Source organism: Notamacropus eugenii, chromosome 3 (assembly GCF_028372415.1).
Source record: "Notamacropus eugenii isolate mMacEug1 chromosome 3, mMacEug1.pri_v2, whole genome shotgun sequence".
Classification (NCBI taxonomy): Eukaryota; Metazoa; Chordata; class Mammalia; order Diprotodontia; family Macropodidae; genus Notamacropus; species Notamacropus eugenii.
The window spans coordinates 352886036-352909286 of NC_092874.1; the positions used below are offsets into that span (position 1 = coordinate 352886036).

General features: G+C 35.4%; 1 protein-coding gene across 2 annotated transcripts in view; it reads left to right on the plus strand.

The window, feature by feature from the left end:
- The window catches only part of FBXL17 (F-box and leucine rich repeat protein 17), a 493494-nt gene that overhangs the window by 18048 nt on the left and 452195 nt on the right, over positions 1-23251 (plus strand). Inside the window, exon 4 of one of the 2 annotated variants that reach the window (XM_072597277.1) lies at positions 6568-6699. The exons of the other annotated variant lie outside the window; for it this stretch is intronic. Coding sequence (XP_072453378.1) covers positions 6568-6699 — 132 coding nt within the window. The remainder of the gene's footprint in view (positions 1-6567; positions 6700-23251) is intronic. 2 annotated transcript variants of the gene reach the window in all.

Genomic DNA, 23251 nt, shown 5'->3' on the forward strand with positions numbered 1-23251 from the left:
CAAGGAAAGGTAGTTTGCTACAGAGAGGTAAAAAAGGAGGAGATTTGACAAGAGAATCATTAATAACTTTGTAGGAAGCACTTTCAGTCTGTTGATGGTCAGAAGCTAGACTGCAAAGGGTTGAGAAATGAATGACGGGAAAAGACAAAGTAGATAGATTTTTCATGGAGTTTGGCTTGTTAATGGCAAATGGCTTCCATTTCCACAGTAAGTGAAGGAAGGCCATCTACAAGATGAAAGAAGAGTGTGGTTTGGGACCTTGAGAGGAAAAAAAATTTGAGTATAGCTGCTTTTGGGGAGTGGGATAGTCAAGGGAGGAATAAAAGGATTGCGTTGCTGTAGTGAGAGCCCCAGGGAGATAAGCTAAGATCAGTTTGTAGTATACTCAGTCAGTCATGTAATGTATTAGGGTGAAGCTGGATTCTAGGACAGTATAATGCTAGGAACAGGATTCATGTTGTCATCAAATGATATGTGCATATATATATATATATATATGTATATATATATATATACATTCTATGTCTGTATATATGTACATGGAAATATATATTCATATAGAGAGGGAGAGAGAGAGCTGTTAAATATTTTGAAGCACTTGGTTTTACATTTTTCCTTCATATTCTCTTTGTTGTAAGGTAAATAAAGGAACTATTGAACTCATGAATACAATTTTGTTTTTTGGATCAAATAATAAAATGATTTTTGTAGTTGTACAATTTAATGTGAAAATTTTACCTGGTGTAGTTTGAAAACAGAATGATTAGGTTTAATTTCAGGTTTTCTTTCATATGTAGGTAGCAGTTGCACCAATAATATTTTGGGTATGGAAATATAGAATTACTGTTCTTTTCTACTAAAGACACCATTCGCAAAACTTTAAAATAATTCTGTACGTTTGGTTTGAACATCCTTCCTGGTATATAAGATGAAAGAGTTAATTTTATTTTTATTCCAGTGATTACCAAATTGTGTTTTCAGATGTTCATTTTTTCAAGTATATGTTTTGAACCACTTAACTAGAAAAATGACATTACATAAACAGATGTCTTAAAACATCTTATTCTGGACAAATTATCAAGGGTAAGATTCTATTTAAAAAGTTAAGAATTGGCAAAATTGCCTCATGGCATTTCACAAGAACATATCTTTATGTTTAGTGTATGAACAAATTTGGTGTGTGTAAGAATACGTTGACCAATTTTAATGTTATGTATATAGGTGTCAGAAACTAAAAATTTAATGTGTTATATCTCCCCCCAAAATAATTAGAATACAGTTGCATCTAAGATACTTTAGAATGTTTTTCTGTTGTATTTTTGTTTTCATTTATAACATTTACTTAAGCATTGTTAAATAAGTGTATTTACGTAAGTACATATTTATGTATATTCATTCATGCAAATAATGTATCAGGTATTACTAGGAATACAACAGTTTTGTCTTGAAATGTTAATCCTCTCATATTTATTCAGACTTTCTCTCATAATGCTTAGTAAGTGAGGAATTTCATTTCCTTTTGTTGTTGATAAATTTAGCACTGCCAGGACAGACAGACACATGCATATGTATGTACAAAATGTAAAGTATACTCCCAGGAAACCAGATTAGCAAATAAACAACAGAAACTGCGTGCGCGCACACACACACACACACACGAGTACTTGCAGCTAATAGTTTGGATAATTATGTACTTTGGTAAAATTAATTTTTTTGGTTGAGTTGGGTTGAGTTGCTGGTCTGTGACGTTATTGGAATGAGGAGCTTCTAGTGTGGAAACTTCTTCCATCAATTCAGATAGGTAGCTCTTCTCTAACTCATAGTCTTAGCCCAGATTTTTGCTGTAAGCCAGATAATGAATGAGAACATGGATGACAGAGGTGAGATATATTAAAGTTCACTTAGGTCTGTTCTTTGACTTTAATCAAACCCTTGCTGTTTTTCTTTCAAAATAATGGAAATGTAAGATATCATAGTTTCTTAGTCATTAGCAGTGTCTTGAAATATTACACTGTTCCACCCTGTTTTGGGTCAGTACTGAGCCAGAAGGATATTGGCAGGGGATAGTATGTTGTTGTATGTATCAGAGTAGATGTTTGAGACATAAATGTTAATTCTGTCTCCTGTTATGGTTTAGTAACTGGTAGTGTGGTTGGACTGGATAACTTCTTTTCTTTCTGAATTGTGTTATTCTTATCAGAAATAGACAATTAAAGTTGATGAAAGTTAAAGTGATGAATTAACTGTCAGGAAGTGAGTTGCTTGTTTCATTTTCATTCTTTGGAACCCATGATGTATTGCATCGATCAAGAATGATAAGTCTTTTAGGGATGATTTTTCTTTATAACTATCTCCTTATTATAAATCGCTCTCCTAGTTATCTCTTTGCTCAAGAACTCGTCTCCTTAGAGCGGCCGTTGCTTTGTCTCCTTTTTCCTTCCATCTGGACTTGGTGGTTTTGGCTGGTGTGTTCCTGGGAGTTTCCATCCTGGGGTTTCTTTCTGGAGGTGACCGTTGGATTCTTTACGTGTTTACTTTACTCTGTGACTCTAAGAGCTCTGGGCTGTTTTGATTTCTGATTTCTGGAGACAGGGTGTCAGAGTTCTTTTTTGCTCATGACTTTCAGATGTTTGGATAATTCTTAGATTATTTCCCTTTGACTTGCTTTTCAGGTCACTTGTTTTTGATGTATTATTTCTTAGAATTTATTCTGCTTTTTTCAGTCTTTTGATTTTATTTTTATTGTTTCTTGCGATCTCATCAAATTATTTTCTGTCTGGCCTGTTCTGATTTTGGGGACATTCAAGGAGGTTTTTTTTTTCTTATAAGGTGTCAATCTTCCTTGCCGTTCTTTCATTCTTGGATTTTCCATTCTGTATCTCTTTTTTTTTTCTTCTAGGTACTTCTGTGGTCTTGTGACCAGGACACTTTTTTTATCTGATATTTTACTTGGAGTTATTGTGGAGTCACTATCCTCTTTGGGTTTTACCCCCTGGTATCTCTCAGACCAAGGTATTTCCTCATGATATTGGTGTTTTCCTTGGTTTTCTCGTCTTATTTGCCTCCGTACATAGGTTGAAGGGTATATGGTTGAGTCAGTCCTTGCAGTATTCATATTGTCAGGGCCGGTGTGGTCTTGGCTATAGTGGTATATAACTCCTTCAAAGACCTTCTCTCTCTGCTGTAGGTTCTGCCTGGGGTCTTCCCTCAGCTTCCCCCTTTCCCTGTCAGGGACTATTCTGTGCTGGGTTCCTACCGCAGGCTTCAGGGACTCTTGGACCTTTCTCTTAGTAGTATGCTTGGAACCCTGCTTGGAACCCTATCTGGAATGCTTGGAAGATGCTCTCTGTGCTTAACTGTGGCTCTTTTGGACCTGGCTCAGGCTTTCTTTGGCTTCGGGCCTGAAGTGCTGGTATGGACTCTCCCCATAGACCTTGAGGCTTTTTCAAGCTAGGTTCTTGCATCCATGATCTTGGCAAGTGCTTGAGATTAGCTCCAGTTCTGTTTAGCTCAGTCAGGGAGTGCCAAGCTGGACCCGCCTGAAATGTCTGGAAGTGTTAAAATTGCTCTCCCTACTTCGACTCCTGAAGCACACATCTTGGTTGTGCATCTGAGTAGTCAGTGGTACTGAATCTTCCTTGAAGCCTCTAGGGGCCTGCCCTTTGTACTTAATCTGTGACTTTCCATCCTGAGATCTCTGTAGAATAGTGGGGCTCCCCCCTGCATTGGGAGAATCTAGAAGTAATTTCTTCCTAGTGCATTTCTAACCCCTGATGGAGTGTTTGTGATGAGTCTTGGATCCTCTGTGCCCTAGAATGCTTCATTTTTCTCAACTCTATTACCACCTTAACTTCTGAAACATTAAATACAGATAAATAAGCATACCTATTGGTCAGTGTTATTTCTTTGTATTGCTGTAACACATTGTTGTATATCTTGCAACATAATAGATGTTCAATAAATACTTGTTTATTAACAGTAGACAGTTGAAATTTCCTCCTTGCCTGTCGAGCTTATGGTCTCCATGACAACCAAATGAGCATTTATATTTTTTAGTGCTATAAAATTGAAAATAATTTTGTGTAAGCAACCAAAAAACTGAAGGCAGTTCCCTTTTATAACCTCATAATCCTGTTCTGATTAGCTCAACATTTTGTTAAGAGTCTGAGAGTCTCTGAAAAGAAGTGTTTTCTATATTTATTGTTTGATTGGCAGGAAGGGGGAGTGTATTATAGCTCCTTGTCTTGTTTTGTGTATTATTGGAGAAGGTCTTTACTTTTTATGGGGTAATTGGATTACCTGATCACATGATCACTATGCTCTTAAAGTTTTATTGATTTATTTTCCATTTTCCTCACTGTCACTTCCAGATGACTCCTCCCATCTTGTAGAAACTTTCCTTGCAATAGGTATGGTCAAGAAAAACAGTTCAACACTTTGGCTCCTAACTGTTTCTATTCCATTCTATACCTGTCCTGAAAGACAGGAGGTGTGTTCTACCATCAGTCTTCTTAAGTTCTGCTTATTCATGCAGTTTTAGTGTTGTTATCCTGTAAATCGTTCTTCTCTCTGTGTCAGTTCATATACATCTTTCTAAGGTTGACAGTGGAATGAAATAGATAAATCAGCAAGCATTTATGAAGCATTTACTTCATACCAGGTGTTGTGCTACTGGGGATATAAAGAGAAAAACACAAATAATTCATACCTTCATGAAGCTTACATTCTGCTGGAGATAACATGAAAATACAAAATTCATAGAGTAGGTGGAAGGTAACAGGAAGATGCTAGGAGGTGGGAGTCTTGGGAAGAGGCTCCTGTAGAAGGTGGTATTTGAGTCACATTTTAAAGGATGCTATAGAATCTGAGATGTGGAGGTGAAGGGGGAGCACTTTAGGCAGAGATGGTAGCCAACGTAGAGGTTCAGGGACAAGGAGACAAGAATGCTGTGTGTGAGGAACAGCTCTTCACGTTTATCTCTTTTTTTAGAGTGCAGTAATAGCCTACCACATTCATATACCATCATTTATTCAGTCATCCTCTACTTAATGGGTAGTGACTTTGTTTCCATTTCTTTACTGCTATAAAAAATGCAGCCATGTTTTTGTGTATGTGAAATCTGCCACTCTTTTTTTGTGAACATGGAATGTGCCCAGGAGTAAGTGCTTTGGTTCAAAGTGCATATATAGTTTATTGATTCTTGGTATAATTTCAGATCATTTTTTTTTTTCAGAAAAATTGGACCAATTCACAGCACCCTCAGGAGTGATGTCCTCTTGTAGACCTATTATTGTCTTTTGTCATATTTTCCAATGATCAAATCATCTTAAGTCCTTTGTTTCCCTTGTGATTCTTGACTGATGATTCCTTCATATGAATTTGTTAGTATTTTGTCTGGTTCTATAAAGTAATCATTTGGAAGTTTGATTATGTGACACTAGACTTTACGTTAGAGCTTTTCCTATGTGGGTTCATTTTGTACAGAGAACTCTTCCAGAATCATAAACTATACTCCCCTCAATCTTGGCTGACCTTTTTGAACATTTATCATTGGTGTCTGGGTAAAAGGGGAACAGATAGGGCTCGAGACATCTCGGCTCTAGCGAGAAGTATGGGTGTATGTCTTTCTGATGGCAGAGTAGCAGCATTTTCTAGCGTGAAGAGGGACCTGGTTTTTTTTTTAATTATTCTTTAGGTAATACTAATCATGGTAACATTTTTCTGTCCTTTTTCTACAAATAGGTAATTCCTTTCTAGTGAGTGTGATACAAAATACATTTTATTCTTTTCTTATTGCTTCATATGAGAAATTGTTTACTCTAAACGTTCCTGTGATACTTACTGTTTGTGTTTTCTTCATTGCTTCTCTGGGGATTGCCAGCTGTTTGTTCTCAGATGACAATACAGAAATGTGCTGCTGTTTGCTAGCCACGACAGCATCCTAGGAAGCTTGTTCTAGGGGACGTGGTAGTCATATATCTGTTTTTCTGGGGAAGCAAAGGTCTGCTTAGAAATGATTCAACATTACGTCCAAAAGGCCGTGGTCTCCTGATATTTCAGTGTTCTGTGGCTCATCTGTCTTTGAAGAATCACTTCTGATCCTTAGTTTTGCCTTTTCTGATTCAGTTGAATAATTTTTTTCTCATCAAACTTCAGTAATATGGATGACTTTAAATTTTCCTGTGTGCTCAGCTCCAAACTTATGTTAATTATAACTCATGTTGAAGACTAAGTGAAACAAAGTGAAGACTGAATTCTATTGGCACATAAATGTTCTGCAAGGGGTTAGAAAGGAGTTATAGAATGGATGTATTGAAAAACGTTGGTTTCTTGAATGATAGCATACAGATTTTATTTTCTTAAAAAAATTTAGAAATAATTCTTTCTCTGGCACATTTTAAAACTTAGGATAGGTTGCTGGTTGTATGCAAGAAATTATATAGAAATGCTGCTAGTTACATCTACATTACTACAAATCCATCTCCTCAAAAACATCAGAAAACACCAAACAAAACTCCAAAACAAACCAACACACATACGCATTCAACTGAATCTTTTTCTTTACAGCTGGGTTCAAAGTGCAAACATCTGAAAGATATTCATTTCGGCCAGTGTTACAAGATCTCAGATGAAGGAATGATTGTTATAGCTAAGGGCTGTCTGAAGTTGCAAAAAATATACATGCAGGAAAACAAATTTGTAAGTATACGTACTATGTGTATGATTGAAAACTTTTTTAATTACAGTTTTTATAAATTTTTAATTATCTGAACTCTATTCATAATGTTGCTTATTTTTGTAAATGAGGGAAATACTGTATAATCAAAACTAAGAATCTTTTCAAATATTGATTTATAAAAGTAAGCATGTAATTCAAAGATGCTGATATATAGTGTTTTAACATTAAGAGATCATGAGCCATTTACTCTAAACTCATCTGGCTAGATGTGGTCAACTAAAAAAAAAAACTGTGAAGTTGCAAGCCTTAGTGCCAATATTTTGCTTACCTACTGCTTATATATTTAGATACTTGGTTCAATACTGAAAATTGTCTTGACAATGCTTGCTTATTAAACCTTTAAGGAAAATCTCAGAATTCCTGTTATGGTAAGAAAATTATTAGTTATTCAGAATAAAAACACCTTCATAATTTGTGTTGATTTCAAAGCTTCGAGGAAGCAAATTATGCTCTTTAATGTAATTCACTTAAGTTTGATGTTTATGCTAGGTTCTAGGCTATTTAATATTTTTTTGGGAGGAGAAAGGAATGTTGACAGAATGGAGATTGACAACATAAAATATTGTCAGTGTTATCTTTTAGGTATTCTTAGGTTTGGACCAAAAAGAGCATTTGACATTATTAGTGAATGGATTCTGAAAGAGTAATATATTTGTGAAGAAAAATAACTATATAGTTTTAAACTAAATTCCTGTATTAAAGTGAGGCCATTTTTCAGAGTTCTAAATTGAAAATTCTGACTTTTAATCAGATATTAAGTCTTATTAGATTGGATTTGACAGCTAAATGTACATTTTTGAAAAACTTGGAAAGAATGCTAAGATTTAGTTTGTAAAGCGTCATAAATATTTTACCCTTGGGCTGTAGGTACGATTTTGAGCTTTCTTTTGCTGAAGATGATGGAGATTAAAACAATTCTTCCTTATCTTTTCCTTACTCTCGCAGTATGGAATATGGCAAATGCTTGCTTTCTTGCAAAGTGTGGTAATACAGTTATGTTAGAATTCTTTTTGAGGAGTAAAAGTTTAACGTAGTTTGATAATTTGGCTGTGGTCTTTTGAGCATTTTGAAGCCATTAAAGTTAAGTTCTAAAGTTTAATGTTCACTTTTGAATTATTATGGTAATAGAATGATGTACATTTGAAAGTTTGATTTTTTCATTCTACTACTGACTTTTCTGTTAATTTTTTAAAATAAATTTTTTGTTTTCAGTCATTTACTTTATGAAACAGATAGTGACATTTTACTAACACTTTTTTAATATTACACTGATTTGATGCTTGGAGTTTAGATATTTTAAACTGGCACCAAATAAAAGTACTTAGAGAAATTGATGTTTCTGAAGGCTACCAATTGTAATTTGTAACCGTGAAAATTAACTACTCTTTTCTAGTTTGCCTAAGTCAGCATGTAATATGAGGGAATTTCATTATGTTGTTAAGAAGTAGTTATATTATTTATTTTAAAATAAAAATTAACTGAAATTATTATTTAAAACTACTATTTACTAATCACTTTTATAAGTGATACATCGATAAAAGCAGAATCTGCATTTTCCATAGCTTTGCCTTTAGATGGCAGTATTGTCTTTAAATATTCCACTGAAACAGCTTTTGTTTCCTTGTTATATCAATGAAGAAAAGCAGAGGTACAGTTTTAAAGTATTTATGTGCATGCTAAAGTAAGTTACCTATATCCTTCACAAGATTTTTATCTGTATTTTTGTAACTCAAAATATCATCAACTGGAATCCAATAAGTCTCAAATGTGCTTTTTTTTTTTTTTTTTTTTTACAGTATATATTGTATGTGGGTCTAAGGAATCATACTGATTAGAATTATTGATTAAAATAAAAGAAGATTTTAGTGGAGGGGGAAGCCTGTTTTTATGTGAATTGAAATGGTCTCTCTCATTCAGGTGGAATGAGAAAAGTGATATAAATTTTCAGGAGTAAACCCTGACAAGGATGAGGTAGAATTTGTATCTCTGTAGGAGACATACTACTTACTGAAAGATAAAATTTACTACCTCATGATAATTTTTGAAAGAGAAGCAGAGAGTAGATCACAGCATTGGCTACAAAACTACCGTACTGAGCTGCATGGTGTAGAAAGATGTTTGAGGGATTAAACTATTCTGAAGTGTTAGTACATCACATACTTCCCTTACCTCAATACGATTCTTTGGTCACTTATTTTATACTTTTCATAAAGGTATGTTTAATCATTTTGGTTAGTATTTGTTATTTTAATATTTTGTTTCAAAACTGTTTATAGCAAGATTGTACTAAAATCTCAGTTAGCCATAACTTTTAAGAAGCCAAATTTCATTTCTTTACCTCATCTGATGTAATAAGGCAGTTGGACTCAATGATCTGTAAGATTCCTTCCAATCCTAATTTAGTGATTTTATTATTATATTTAAAAACAACTTGGGATGCATTCTGTAGTCAGCACAATTTCTTTGCTTTATATATAACTTTAATATCTTGGAAAATTCTAAATTGTTTAAAAAAAAAGGTGAACTGATGTTCAAAATAGCCTTAATATGATAAAATTACAAAAACTGAGATTGAAGCAAGAAAGATTTTCTGCTTAGTCAAATCATTTAGTTAACTGGATCACTGAGCACTCCGGTTAATCGGTGTTTAATTAGTTATTTGTATATAGTATGGCTTTTTATGCTTTTTTGAATAATGATAGCAAGCTTTTTTTTGGAAATTAGGTATGTGTATATAGACATGTATACTATTGCTGTAATAACATCACATTTGATTAGATTCGTTGAATTAGTAAGCAGTTTGGGAGAATTCTTATTTTAAGTATTTAAATTTTTAAAATTATTCTTCCAGATTTTGAATTTCACATTTAAGTTGTTATTAGTAAGGCAAATATAAAATGTCTGAAGATTGAATGGATGGAAGGAATCAGAAATCAGGAATTAAAGAAAGTGAGATAAGAAAGACAAGGATGGCCTTTGGTGATTAAGGTGTTTTGGATTAAGTAGCATAGTGTTAAATGCTATTTTTTTTAAATTGCTTATATTGTTATATAGAGTATATCAGTATCACAGAATAAGGGGTCATTTGGTCCAGCTCTCCCTTACTTTACAGATGAGGACACTGAGGCCCAGAAAGGTTAAGTAAAGTATAGTGATTTGTCCAGGATAACAGAGGTAAGAAGTAGAACAGTTAGTCTTGAATCCAAATCCTTTGACCCAAAATATAGTCATTTTTTTAGACTACATGCTTCTTCCCATTGTTGTCTGTAACTGTTTTAGGATTGTCACCATTCCACGGAAGCTCAGAGAAACTGACTTGCCCATGGTCACTTAACTGGGAAGGGTTGAAAATAGGACTTGAGCTTAAGTCTCCTGGCTTAGAGACTTTTTTCCACGATGCCGTGCAGCTTGTGTGTTGAAAGAATTATTAGATAACTGTCTTTAGTACCTTTTTGCATTCTGTTCTGAAGTATTCTTGGGGTCATTTTGTGTTAATAACCATAAATTCTGTTATATGGCATTCTGCCATTTGCAACTCTGTTAATCAGAGCTAATTAAGCTTCTTTATCCCAGTAATTGAGAAAATGCAACATGGCAAAAATAGTCTCAGGAGACAGTATCTTAAAATTCCACAAGATGGTGATGTTTCTTCTTAAAAGTAAAACCAGCTACATTGCCATGCCTTTTCTTTGCAAAAATTCAGCTTTCTGGTTATTTGAAAACTAATTTCAGTTTTCACATTTTACAAACATTCTGTATGCAGAACTCCAGTCAGCATCTTGGGGGACATGAAATGTTTCGATAAGACAATAGTCACCGCTCTCATGGAATGGAAAGACAGGGTTTAAGACTTCTTGTGTGTGCAATGCCAAGGTAGCGTTTTAAAGTGCTTGTGTTACAGAAGCATATTATGACAAGTTACCATGTTTGTTAATCTAAAGGAGAGGCTGCCTCTCAACATCGTAGTCCATAGATGGTATTCAGGACTGTCATGAGGGGTGTCTGGGTAAGTTGTGTCAGCCCTCCAGCGTCTGCTCGAGTCACCTTTTGGAGAGCCAGTGAGCACAGTAGTTTTTCTCTGCTTGATAGAGTCAGCATCTGATTAAGCTTTTCTCCTTCAGCTTGTAGATTTTGAAAGCTGGTGAGACTATTTTTGTCTTTTGGTATTCTTTAAGGACAAAGGCATTGGGATATTACTTTAAAAGATTTCTGATATAGAAGATTTTTTCTTTCCTTCTGATAGTATAATACAAGCCAAAAAAACCCTTTTAAAAATTTAACAGTAAGTCAATTAAGCTGTTAAAAAAAAAAGTCAAATATTCAAATGATAGAAGGGAGTAAGCATTTGTATTGTGCCTGCTGTGTACCAGGTACCGTGCTAAGTGCTTTATAAATCTCTCATTTCATCTTCACAACAACTCTGCGCAGTAGGTGCTATTGTGACTCCCAGAGAGGTTAAGTGACTCGCCCCAGGGTTGCAGAACTCTCTGAGGCTACATCTTGAACTTGGGTCTTCCTGACCTCAGGTCCAGTACTGTGTCTACTGCGTGCCCTAACATGTAGGCCACAGAAATAGGGCCTACTTATTTGCACTGAATATTCTCTAGTAGTTGTGACATTCCATTGTACCATCCTTTGATATGTTGTTCGATCCTCTAAAGTCTGAATGAAATTCTATTCAATATAATTTAGGTTAATGGTAGTTCAGCAATTCACATGTGGTATATTTAGTGATACAATCAAAATATTTGGCTAATCATCTTTAATTCATTTACTGTATTACTAAGTTATTTTGTATGTAGTCTAAATGGTAAAATACAGTAAAAACAAGAAATGGCTCATAGAACAGTCTTACAACCTGGTTTATAATCTGGATTACATATTCATGAGATCTCTTCATGTTTTGACTCTGAGCAGCCTCAGAGAGAGGATCATAGAGTGTTATCAGAAATGTTCAGGGCTGTATGCTGGTATAGTGCTTTTGAGGAGTTGTAATTGAGGGCTAAGTATTTTAAAATATTAACGGAAATATTTGAAGACAGATGTCATTCCCAAAATCTTACTTGCTGTTGCAAGCATCATGACACAGGGATAGACGATCAGCCTTAGTGTCAGTGGTATCTGGGTTCAAGTTCTGCTATTAGTGGTGTGATCATGGCCAAGTTGGTGTCCCAGGCACCTCTGTGAAAGGGTAGCTGCATTGGTGGAGGGAGATAAGTTTAAGTAGTGTGGTTTAAGTAGGATCTTTAAAAATATATCAGGGGTTCCCTACATTGATGAAATCCTAATTCTGAGGTCCCCTCTTCCCACTTCATCCTCCATCTGAGTCAACTTTTATTAGGGCATTTAATTTAATTGCAACCATATGTTTTTTGGCCTGTGTCATGGTGAGTTTGAGAGGCAATGTTGTAATTTAAAAGAAGCTGGCTATAGAGTCAGAGGTTTAGAATTAGAACTTGGAAATCATTTATTATAAGTTTTTTTAAAGTTGTAGCTGATGGAAATCAAGTGACTAAGCCAAAGTTACATAACTAATTAGTGGAAAATACTAGATAGAACAGGCATTTCTGGGACAGCACTAGAATGTCTTGATGTTCACAGTGAATGTATCATACATCCTCATTACACCCAGAAGGGCCCTGAAGATCATTTAGTACAACTCCAATACTCTAGAGTGCTGGAGAGTGAAATGTTGTAAGGTAGTTGACATCAGAGCTAGGACTTAAACCAAAGCCCTTTGCCTCAAAACGTTTATGCTGCTCTGTCACTAAGCTCTTTTTTATGTCTGCATCATTTAGTGGTGAATGATGTTTCGCCTGCCCCTTTCTGGCTCCATTATCCAATATCCAGATTGCTTAAAATGAATGTATGAATAATGAAACAAAAATTCTATGGTGGTATAAAACATTATAACTTCGTTATTTTGCAAAATGGTGTTGTTATTTAGAATAGGAAAGAACATTGGATTATATATACTCCAAGAGTGGGAACCCTGGGGCCTCAAGGCCACATGTGGTCCTCTAGGTCCTCAAGTGGGGCCCTTTGATTGAATCCAGACTTCGCAGAACACATCCCCTTAATAAAAGGATTTGTTCTGTAAAACTTGGACTCAGTCAAAAGGCTGCACCCAAGGACCTAGAAGGCCACATGTTGCCCTCAAGGTCACAGGCTCCACACCCCTGATTTAGTCCAGCTCCTTCATTTTATAGATGATTTGGCTACAGTGCTGTGGGTATTAAGTAGTAGAGCAGGGGCTTGAACCTAACTCCCAAGTACAAAACTGGCATTTCTTAACCTCTATACCTTTTGTGGTGGTTGTTATTTAATTGGTTTTCAGACTTCATGACATTTTCTGGGATTCTCTTGACAAAGCTACTGGAATAGTTTGCCATTTCTTTTTCCAGCTTATTTCACAGATGAGAAACTGAGACAAACAGGGTTAAGTGACTTGCCCAGGGTCACACTTGTAGTCTCTGAGATCACATTTGAACTCAGGTCCTTCTGACTCCAGGCCCAGTACTGTGTTACCTAGCTACCCCTAACAGCATACAATACCGTATCTTTATTATAATTTATACTACATTTTATCATTTTTAATACAGTCTATACATAGAACATAACATTTCATTTTTGCTTGATAGTTCAAATAGAAATTCTTACGGGTTCCTGCTGAGTTAAATATTTTTAAAAATCTTTTTTTCAAATATTTTGAGGAAATTTTATTCCAAAAAGGGAAATGTGGGTATGTAAATAAAAGGCCCAAAATACCAGACAGTTTAGTCTTAATAGGTACAAATTTTTGTACCCAAATAAATGTTTCTTGTATGTAGTTGATGTATTAATTATATTCTTTATGTATCAGATATGAATCTTTGAAATAGATTTGCTTCAATTCTATTGAAGTTATTTTAAAACAAACACCATATTTAAAAATCTTGTTAATTGATTAATGTAGCTTTGCACATTTTTCTCATTTATTCCTAACCATTTACTCCTAACCAATGCTATACCTACTTTTCTTCTTCATTGGGAAGGTAGTAGGGAGGATATTTTGGAAACCTCATTTGAATAAATTAGTAGATTGAGTGCAGGGATAGTCTGTCTTATATGTCTTTTGCCTCTTCAGGCACCTAGTACAGTTTGCATCCAGTAAGTACTTAATAAATATTGGATTAGAACATAAGTTTTGCGAAGAGTACGTTAAGAGAATGATTTTGTACACCCTCCCTCCACCACCCAATTTTTTTCTCTAACCAAAATCTATTGTATCTGTTACAAATAGAAACTGATTTCTATAGATGATTTGAGCAGTTCAAACATAAGCATTCTTGGAACATATAAGTTTTGAAGCAAATATAATTTTTTATTTCATGGGTATAAAGAAATGATTATACAGCTATGGGAGGAAACTCAGGAAATTTGAGATGGCTTTTCAAAAATAAGGTGTTTGGTTGAAATTGACCAATGTGTGCTAAATTATTTCTGGAATGTGAACCAGAAGCTACAGATTTAATATTTTTATGTAAATTAAAGTCAAACTTTTGAAGTACTTGAAGAAAATTCAGATATATCAAGTAAAAAAAATGGTAGGAGGCTATAGAGTTGTATAGTTTTCTCATGCACTGACTTTTGTGCTGTGTGTGTATGTATATATGTATACACACATATACACATCCACATATATGTATAAGTAGATGGGAAGACAATACTTGAGTGCCGTTAGAAGGTAAGCACTGGTGCAAATAATCTAAAATAGTGGATAATGTAAAAATTATTGAGAACCATCTTTGGAATGCATTTTCCCTTGGCAGATATTAAGTCTTTTGGTTTAGTATCTTTTTAAAAATACATTTTTATTGTTTTTGTTTTTACATCACTTATGTTTCTCCTTGTATCCTATCAGGTACATGCCCACCCCCACCCCCGAAAACTATTGTTTCTGTTATAAGATTTTTTTTTTTTACAAGAAGAGGGTGAAAAAAATCAGAAAAGCCATTCTGCACATCAGAAAAAACTGACGTTGTATATGGTATTTCATACTTGTGCAGAGGAATGGGGTAGATGTCTTTAGGGGCAAGCTTGTTTGTAATAGTTTCACAGGTTCAGTTTTTATTCTCTTTTATGGTGGTTCTCTTTCCATTTACGTTGTTGTAGGCATTGAATAATACCGTTTTTCCGGCTCTGTTTACAGGCACATCTCGTTTCAGTGCTTTGCTTTATTCTTCACAGATACTGCATTTTTTACAAATAGGTTTGTGGCAACTCTGCATTGAACAAGTCCATCAGTGCCATGTTTCCATCATTGTGTATTCACATCATGTCTGTGTGTCACATTTGGGTAATTCTCAAAATATTTTAAAGTTTTTCATTATTATATGTATTATAGTGATCTGTGATCAGCGATCTTTGATGTTATTATCTTAATTGTTTTTGGGCACCATGAATTTTGCATATGTAAGATGGCCAGTGTAAACAGTACATGTTTTGTGTGTTCTGACTGCTCCACCAGCCAGTTGTTCTGCTGTTTCTCTCGCTCTCTTTGGGCCTCTCTCTTCCCTGAGACATAGCAATATTGAAATTAGGCCAATTAATAACCCTCAATGGCCTCTTAAGTATTCAAGTGAAAGGAAGAGTCAGTTGATGGAGCAGTTTCTTGTTGTCTTAAGAAATTGCTACAGCCACCCCAGCCTTCAGCAGCCACCACCCAGACCAGACAGCAGTTGACATTGAGACAAGATCCTCCACCAGCAGAAAGATTGCAGTATACTGAAGGAACAGGCGATAGTTAGCATTTTTTAGCAATAAGATACTTTTAAATTAAGCTGTGTACATTTTTTTTTTTTTACACCTGATGCTATTGCACATTTAATAGACTATTGTGTAAACATAACTGTTAAATGATTTGGGAAATAAAAGAATTCATGTGACTCAATTTATTTTGACATTCACTTCATTATAGTGGTCTGGAATTGAACCCACAAATGTCTCCGAACTGTGCTTGTCCTCACCGTGTTATCCTGTCTAATGCATTCTTGTATTCTTCAGGCTTGCCTTTTTTTACAGTATAGTAAGAAGCAGTTGTGTTTTTTTAGACCTTCCTCAGTTAATGTTTATTGAATTTGTTTCTAGTTTTTTATTTCCACAAAAAGTGTAGCTATAAATCTTTTGGTAAATATAAAACCTTTTTTTTTTGTTAGTAACCAAAGAGTTTTGACATTTTTGTCACTTTATTTAAATAATTCCATATGCTTTCCAGAAAGTTTGTAATGATTTATAGCTTGACCAGAAATACTTTAATGGGCATATTTTTCCAGAAACCATCCAATATTATCTCTTTTATGGGTCATCTTTGTCACTTTGTTGGATATGAGATGAGATATTAGGATTGTTTTGATTTTCCTTTTATTATTAATGATTTAGAAAATTCTTTCATGTGGGTATTAATAATTTGCAATTCTTTTGAGAACTGTTTATCTCCTTTAACTGTTTATCGATTTGGGGAATAATTTTTGGTCTTACATAAATGTCTATATATATTATATACCTAATTCTTATCTGAGAAATGGGATACAAAGATTTACGTCTCACCCCTGTTAACCACTTTGGTTATCCTAGATGTATTAGTTTTGATTGTGCAAAAGCCTTTCAATTTCATATAAAGTCATCTTTTTTTTTTTTTTAATAATTGCCTCTATCCCTTGTTACATTAGAAATTTATCCATTAACCTTAGCCTTGAAAAGGATATGATTTGCTTCTCTACTGGTCTTTAATAGTACAACTATTATATTCATGTTAGGTATGTAACTTGAATTTATTGTAGAATATGGTACAGGATTGGCGTAGGCCTCATTTCTGCCACACTGCTTTTCACTTTCCCCAGCAGTTTTTATCAAGTAAGGAGGTTGTCCTCCCCAGCTAATATATATTTGGGTGTTTCTTGAATACTGAGTCATTACATTCACTTGTTTTTGGTTTCTCTCTAGTCTGTTCCACTGAACCTTCTTTTTCCCTTTCTCGTCTCTTCCCAGGCCAAGTGTAGCCAGTAGAATGGGGTGTTTGACCCCAATTCCAAAATCGCATTTCTCCCCGCCCTCTCCCCGCTCCGTCCAAGGACAGTATGCCCTAGTAAAACATTTCTCTCTCTTTCTGATACTGTAGTGTACTGCACCTATAGAATTTATTAGTTTGAACTGGCTATGTCCTGGCTCATAAAGATATTTTGTACCCACTGGACTATATTTGCTATTTCCCTACCTCAGTATATGTGTCCTGGACCCCTCATGATCTGTATCCTAGACTTTAGACATATGTATATTCCCTAAATCTATCTTTTCAAACAAGACATTGATGAGTGACAGACTGGTCATTCCTTAGTCAGTCCTGACCACTAGGTGACTTAGTGATGTTGCACGCCTAAAACCACAACTCCATGTAGGCCCTCCCTTGGACTATATTCTGATGAAATCTGGGTACAATGCCTTTGTAGTAAATTCTAAATGTTTATTTTCCTTTAAGAACTGACCACTCCTTAACCACTCCATCATCCTGCCCTGAGTCACCTAGTTAGCGTATTTGGCACATTGTTTACTGTAGTTTATCATATATAAATTTTAACTGTATTCTTCTAAGGTGGCAAGTTCTCTAAGAACTCTTGCCCACTGAAAAGTATAACACATCTTTGCCAGTTTGACTTCAAGGATGCTTGAATCTGTGAATTCCTTCCAGACAACCCTGTCCAGTGCTCTGGTCCTTGAGGGGTCCCTGGATCCCCCCCACCTTCCCAACCCCATCACTTACAATTAGTTAATAAAATTATGTAATAAAAGTTTCATTTTCTTCATGTACATTGTTGTAGTCATTCTCCATATTGTTTTCTTGGCTCTGCTCATTTTATCCTATTATCAATTCATGTAAATCTTTCCTTTTTTTTAAGACTTAATATTCTATTACATTTATGTACCATAATTTAAACATTCCACAATTAAGAGGTGTGTATATATCTATCTCTATATATCTATATCTTGTTTCCAGTTCTTTGGTTGTTGTTTAGTTGTTTCAGTAATGTCTGACTCTGTGACCCCATTTGGGGTTTTCTTGGCATGGTTTGCCATTTCCTTCTCCAGCTTAATTTACAGATGAAGAAACTGAGCCAAATAGGGTTAAGTGACTTGCCCAGGATCACACAGCTAGTGTCTGAGCCTGGATTTGATCTCAGGTCTTCCTGGCTCCAGGCCTGGCACTCTACCCACTGAGCAACATAGCTGCCCCATGTCTGGTTCTGTGCTGCCACAAAAAGGCTCCTTCAGTCATCATGGTAAGCTCTGCAATACTCAGTGACTGACTGCCCCCATCAAACAAGCATTTATGAAGGGCCTGCCTATGCCAGGTGCTGGGGATGAAATTAAACAGAAGACAGAATTAAAACAATTCCTGCCCTCAGGTACATACAAAATGTATAGTGAGGGGATTGACCAGTGGATTCTGGATCAGTTAATTTTTCCTCAGTAGCAGTAGATGAAATAACAAATAACAGAGGCTGTGAGCTGTTAAAATCTTAAAGAACAAAAAAGATCTATACGGTGAGAACTTCTTTACACCTGAAAAAAACACAGTGAAACTGGGCAAGGGATGGCTCAGGCTCTTGGCAGCCCTTTACAGTATACTGTCTCTAGGGAATCAGTACAGAACACAGCTCTGAAGAATGTCAACTATGGATAGAGAAGCCAGGAAGAAGCAAATCTTAGAGGAAAATCCCCCCACTTCCTCTGCAAATTAACATTGTTGTGTTTTTGTTTATTTTGTTCAACATTATCCAATTACGCTTTAGTGTGATTCAGGCCAAAGGAGATGGAGATTACCTTTTAACATAATTTGGTTTCCCTGCTTATCTCTTTTAATTAAATCTATTTTAGCTTTATCTTTTTTTTTTTTTCTGAAATTGGGTTACTTTTTCTGGGCTTCTGATAATTTGGATATTTAATATTTTTAAGGAATTTATTTTGTTTTCTCAGTTTTGTTACCATATGACTGTGTATATTATGTTTTGCTTATTCTTTTTATTTCTCTAGTTTTTGCTATGATTTAACCTTGCTCACTTGATATCTTATTGATAGAATTTTCAGCTTTTTTTTCAACTTTCTTCTTTGTAATCAGATTAATTAATGGTTGATCAGTTTCATTAGTTTTTCAAAGAATTAGCTTTTAGTTTTATCATTTCTATTTTTTTGCAATTTATATGTTTTCCCACTAATTTTTAATATCTCTTTTTCTGTGCCTATTTTAACTTTTGAAAACTGGCTTTCTGATTTTCTAAAAAAAAAAAACAACATTTTCAGTTTATTATGATTTTTTTTTTCTTCTGAGGACTGCTTTAGCTGCATCCCAGAAATTTTGGTATGTTGTTTTACCAGTATAATTTTTATTTGCATAGTATAGTTTCTCTGATTTATTCTTTGACCCACTTGTTACTTGAGATTTCATTGTTACGTCTCCTCTAAAAGATATATTAACTCTTTCTGTCTTTTTACATTTTTTGAAATGTCTCTGTGCCATAGTGTGTGGTCAGTTTTTGTGGTGCTGAGAAATGTGTGTATTTTGCTGTCCCATTTAGAAAATGCTGTAAGCCTTTTAACTCTGATTTCTCTAGCAATTTGTTCAGTTCTATATTTTTTCTTTTGTTTATTTTTCTGTCAGGCTTATCCAAATGTGAGAGAGGGATATTGAAGTCTCATGTCTATTTACTGTCTGCATCTCCTTGAAACTTAGTTAATGTTCCTTTATGAATTTGGATGCTCAAGCAATGATGCTGGTTTGTTTTCTTTGGGTCTTTTCAGCATAATATAGTTTCTTTTTTTATTTTTGAATTTTTATTTTTTTAGGTCAGAGCATGATTTTTAACCGCTGAATTTTTGGGGTTCACTTGATACATAGTCCTTTTCTTCCCCCATTCTTTTTGTTTACTTTATGTATATCTTTTTTTTGAATGTTTCTTTTTTTGTGACAGATAAGGACTTTGTTTCCTTATCTGCTCTGTCACTCTTTTGTTTTGTTGTATTGTTTGATCCATTTATCTTTAAAATTATGAGGATGTGGGGGGTATCTTCCTTCATCTTTCTTTACTCTTAGTTCATTTTTTTTTGCAGGTTATGATTTTTTTTTTCTCCTTTCAGTATAAACAGTTCATTAGTCCTCACTTTTTCCAGTTTGTTAAATATTTATTTATAAAGATATTATTTTTCATTTATTCAGATATCCCATCAGTTACTTTGATCTTTTCTGCTGGTTCTCTTCCCCCTTATTCTCGATCCCATCCTCTCATTTTACCACATTTCTTTTGGGTGTTTGTTTCTCGGTTCCTTTCTCTTTTATCTGGTTATATAATTCTGCCCCCCCCTTTGTCCTCTGAGTCAGTCAGTTAGATTCCCCTTTTGTCTCTCCTTCCCTTCAACTGGGCCTGTTCTTTAATTTTTTAAATTTCATTTTGCACCCCTTTCCAGAAGGTATTTTTCTTTTTATTACCCATTTTCATTTCTTCTGTCTACTAACCGTTCTTCTGTGGTTCATGGTTCCTATAACTCTTGAGTCGTTTTCCTTTCTCTGCAATCAAAGCTTCCACCATATCCATTTTGGGCTGTCCTTCTAGATGTTTTCTGCTATTGCCTTGTTGAACTTTCCCATTGTGCCTCACCTGCAGGATGATGTGAGTTTTTCAGGTGTCAGGACAGTGCCCCATAGGAGTAAATACACCATATCCATGATTATACAGCCCATTACTGTACCCTCCCCAGGTACATTTGTCTCAGTCTGCTCCCTGGGTCTCTTCTTCCCACTTCCCACATGCATTTGGCCCCTAGGGGCTCTCAGTGTTCTTTATGAGATGAGTGGACTTTTCAAGCACCAAATCCCCCTCAGTTTAAGGTTCCCCCATCAGTGGAACACCTTCCCACTATTGAAGTAAGGCCTTCTTTTTCTCCCTGCTCCCCGTTGGCTTTTCTCTTTGTGAGACCTCAGATGTCACCTTCCCCTTATTGCTAGGTGCCTGATTTGACCTGAGCACATCATGCACTCCTCTTTGTTGTCTACTTCTCTTTCCCCTTCATGTACTCTCATATTAGAATGTAGTGCCATGCATATAATTTTAAAAACATTTACCGTAGACAGATTCCGTTTTTACCATCCTTATGTCTGTTTCTTCTCTGTTATGTTTGTCAGACTTCTGACTCCTCCCCGTCTCTGTGTATTTTAAGAAAGAAATATCTCACTGGTCTTGGTAGCTGCAAGGACACTCACTTCTTCATTGCTGTTAATTGGGGTGTTCCAGAAGCATATAGTCTCTTCAGTCCTGAATTTCTTTGTAAAAATGTTTTAAATGACTCTTTATTGTTAAATGTCCATCTATTTTCCAGCTTGGTTAAGCTCAGATTATAGGGTAGGTCACTCTGGGCTGTAGCCTGAGTGCACTTGTTCTTTGGAACACACTGTTGCGTTTCCTCCATGTGTTACCTAATGGAAACAAAATAGTCTTACATTATTGGAATGTTCTTTCCATTCTATTTGCAATATTTCTTCGGATTGCTTAAAGAATTTGGTTCTGAATTGAAATGTTAAATTTAACCATTATGTGTCTTGGAATTTGTAGCCTTGGATTTTTTTCTGGAAGCAATCTGTGAATTCTTTCCATTGGAATCTTATATCTATGTATACGTTCAGAACCTACTGCAGTTCCATTATTTTCTTCTTTATGGAGGTAAGGGTCTTTGTTCTTTTACGTTCTTCCGGACAACGTGTGCTCCTTCAGTTGCTTCTGTGCATCTTGTTTTCTCGATCAATAGTGAATATGCTTTCTTCTAATGTTCTGGTGTTTTGCTTCTCTCTTTTGAATGATGTAAGTATCACTTAGATACTTAGACTACAAGGCTAAAGACAAATACATCTCGAGGAACAAATATGTGTATATTGACTTTAACTGTGTTGATAATTAAAAAACAAAACACAAAACATTTTATTTGGAAGAGAAAAATACTTTCCTAAAGGAGCTTACAATAATGTGTGTCTTATTCAGATATCAAAATTAATTCAGTTTTTCTTTGAAAGATAGAACAGATAATCTTGATTTTACCCTCTAATCATGAATCAGGCCAGGTCCACTGACACAGAATGATGTGTATTTACAAAAGGTGTTTGTTACCACCATAAATGAGATCCTTTCAGAGTCCAAGTTAATTTTGTGTTGATGGTAAGGTCCTCCAGGCAATCCTGATAGTGAATGAAATTCTGGTTGCATTTACTCCTGAATGCTGCAAAACCTTCTGGAGGATCTCTGTGACTAATAATGTGACCTCGCCATAAGGAAAACAAAGAATGTATGTTATCCAGGTTATGTTATGCAATTAGGGTAAGCCTGTGGAACTCATTCATTAGTAAATGATGTTAGATATATACCACTGGGACATGGTAAGAGGAGGGGAGTGGGCTGGACTGCCGTCACAAAAGTGGCAGAATTCCTTTTAGTGAGGTCACATCTCTCCCAGGGGCTCAGAGTTTAAATGCTATTATTTTGTGGATGATGTTAGTGACTTTAACACAACAGTCTCAGAGGAATAAAAAAGAAATATTATAGAGAAGGCAAGCCGTGTGCTTGTGGCAGTTGTGAAGAGGAGGCTAACAATTCGGTAGAACTGCTTAAAGAGAGATGGTCATGGCATGAAAGAAGATGGGCTGATCATGGGACCAGCATGAACATTAACAGGTGCATAGCCCCAGTGTTTTACTGGTATCCAAGAAAAAGGCAAGGGAGGCCCTAGCATGTTGTGTGAACTGTCAGTTGATGAACGTTTGGGAGGACAACCACCAGGCGTGAGTTGTACTTTATATCTATATTGCTGGAAGGAATATTCAAACAGATAAGATCTACAAATCCATTTGAATAAGAATTTTATGTGGGGTGAGCAAGAGTGAGTAATTTAAGATTCAGGTAGAAATTAGGAAATTCTTTGTCTTCATTGGCATGCGCAAGGAGAAATACCTCTCTTGGACAATTTCTCCCTGCTAAACCCATTTGCCGGTTCTGGGCTGCTGGTGGGCCAGATGACCCTGCTGAGTTGAGGATAGAGGTTGCACTCATGCTTTCAGATATTTATTCCTTCTGTTTCCCAAAAGGTGAAATCAGTTGCTTGAATTTGGGAAGAACCTCTAGCTTACATCTCCCTTTACAGTCAGGGTTTTCAAATTTCTCTGCTTCAACCTAACTTCCTCTGGTTGTTAGCTTTTGTAATTATTTTTAAAGACTGTATATGCCGTTATACCTGTCAGTCCAGATCAGTGTCTTTTGCCTGCCTTCTGTGGTCCACTTCAGTTTGGTTGTGGAATTTCCTGGAAAGCTTCTCCAGCTCCTGAGGTGGATGCAAGTTGTCGAATTCCCATTGTTGATTTTTCTTGTTTTTATTTTGTTTCTTGCTTGTGGCTCTATGCTTTCTTCCTTTCTCTCTGTGGGAATGGAGTGTTACTATTCT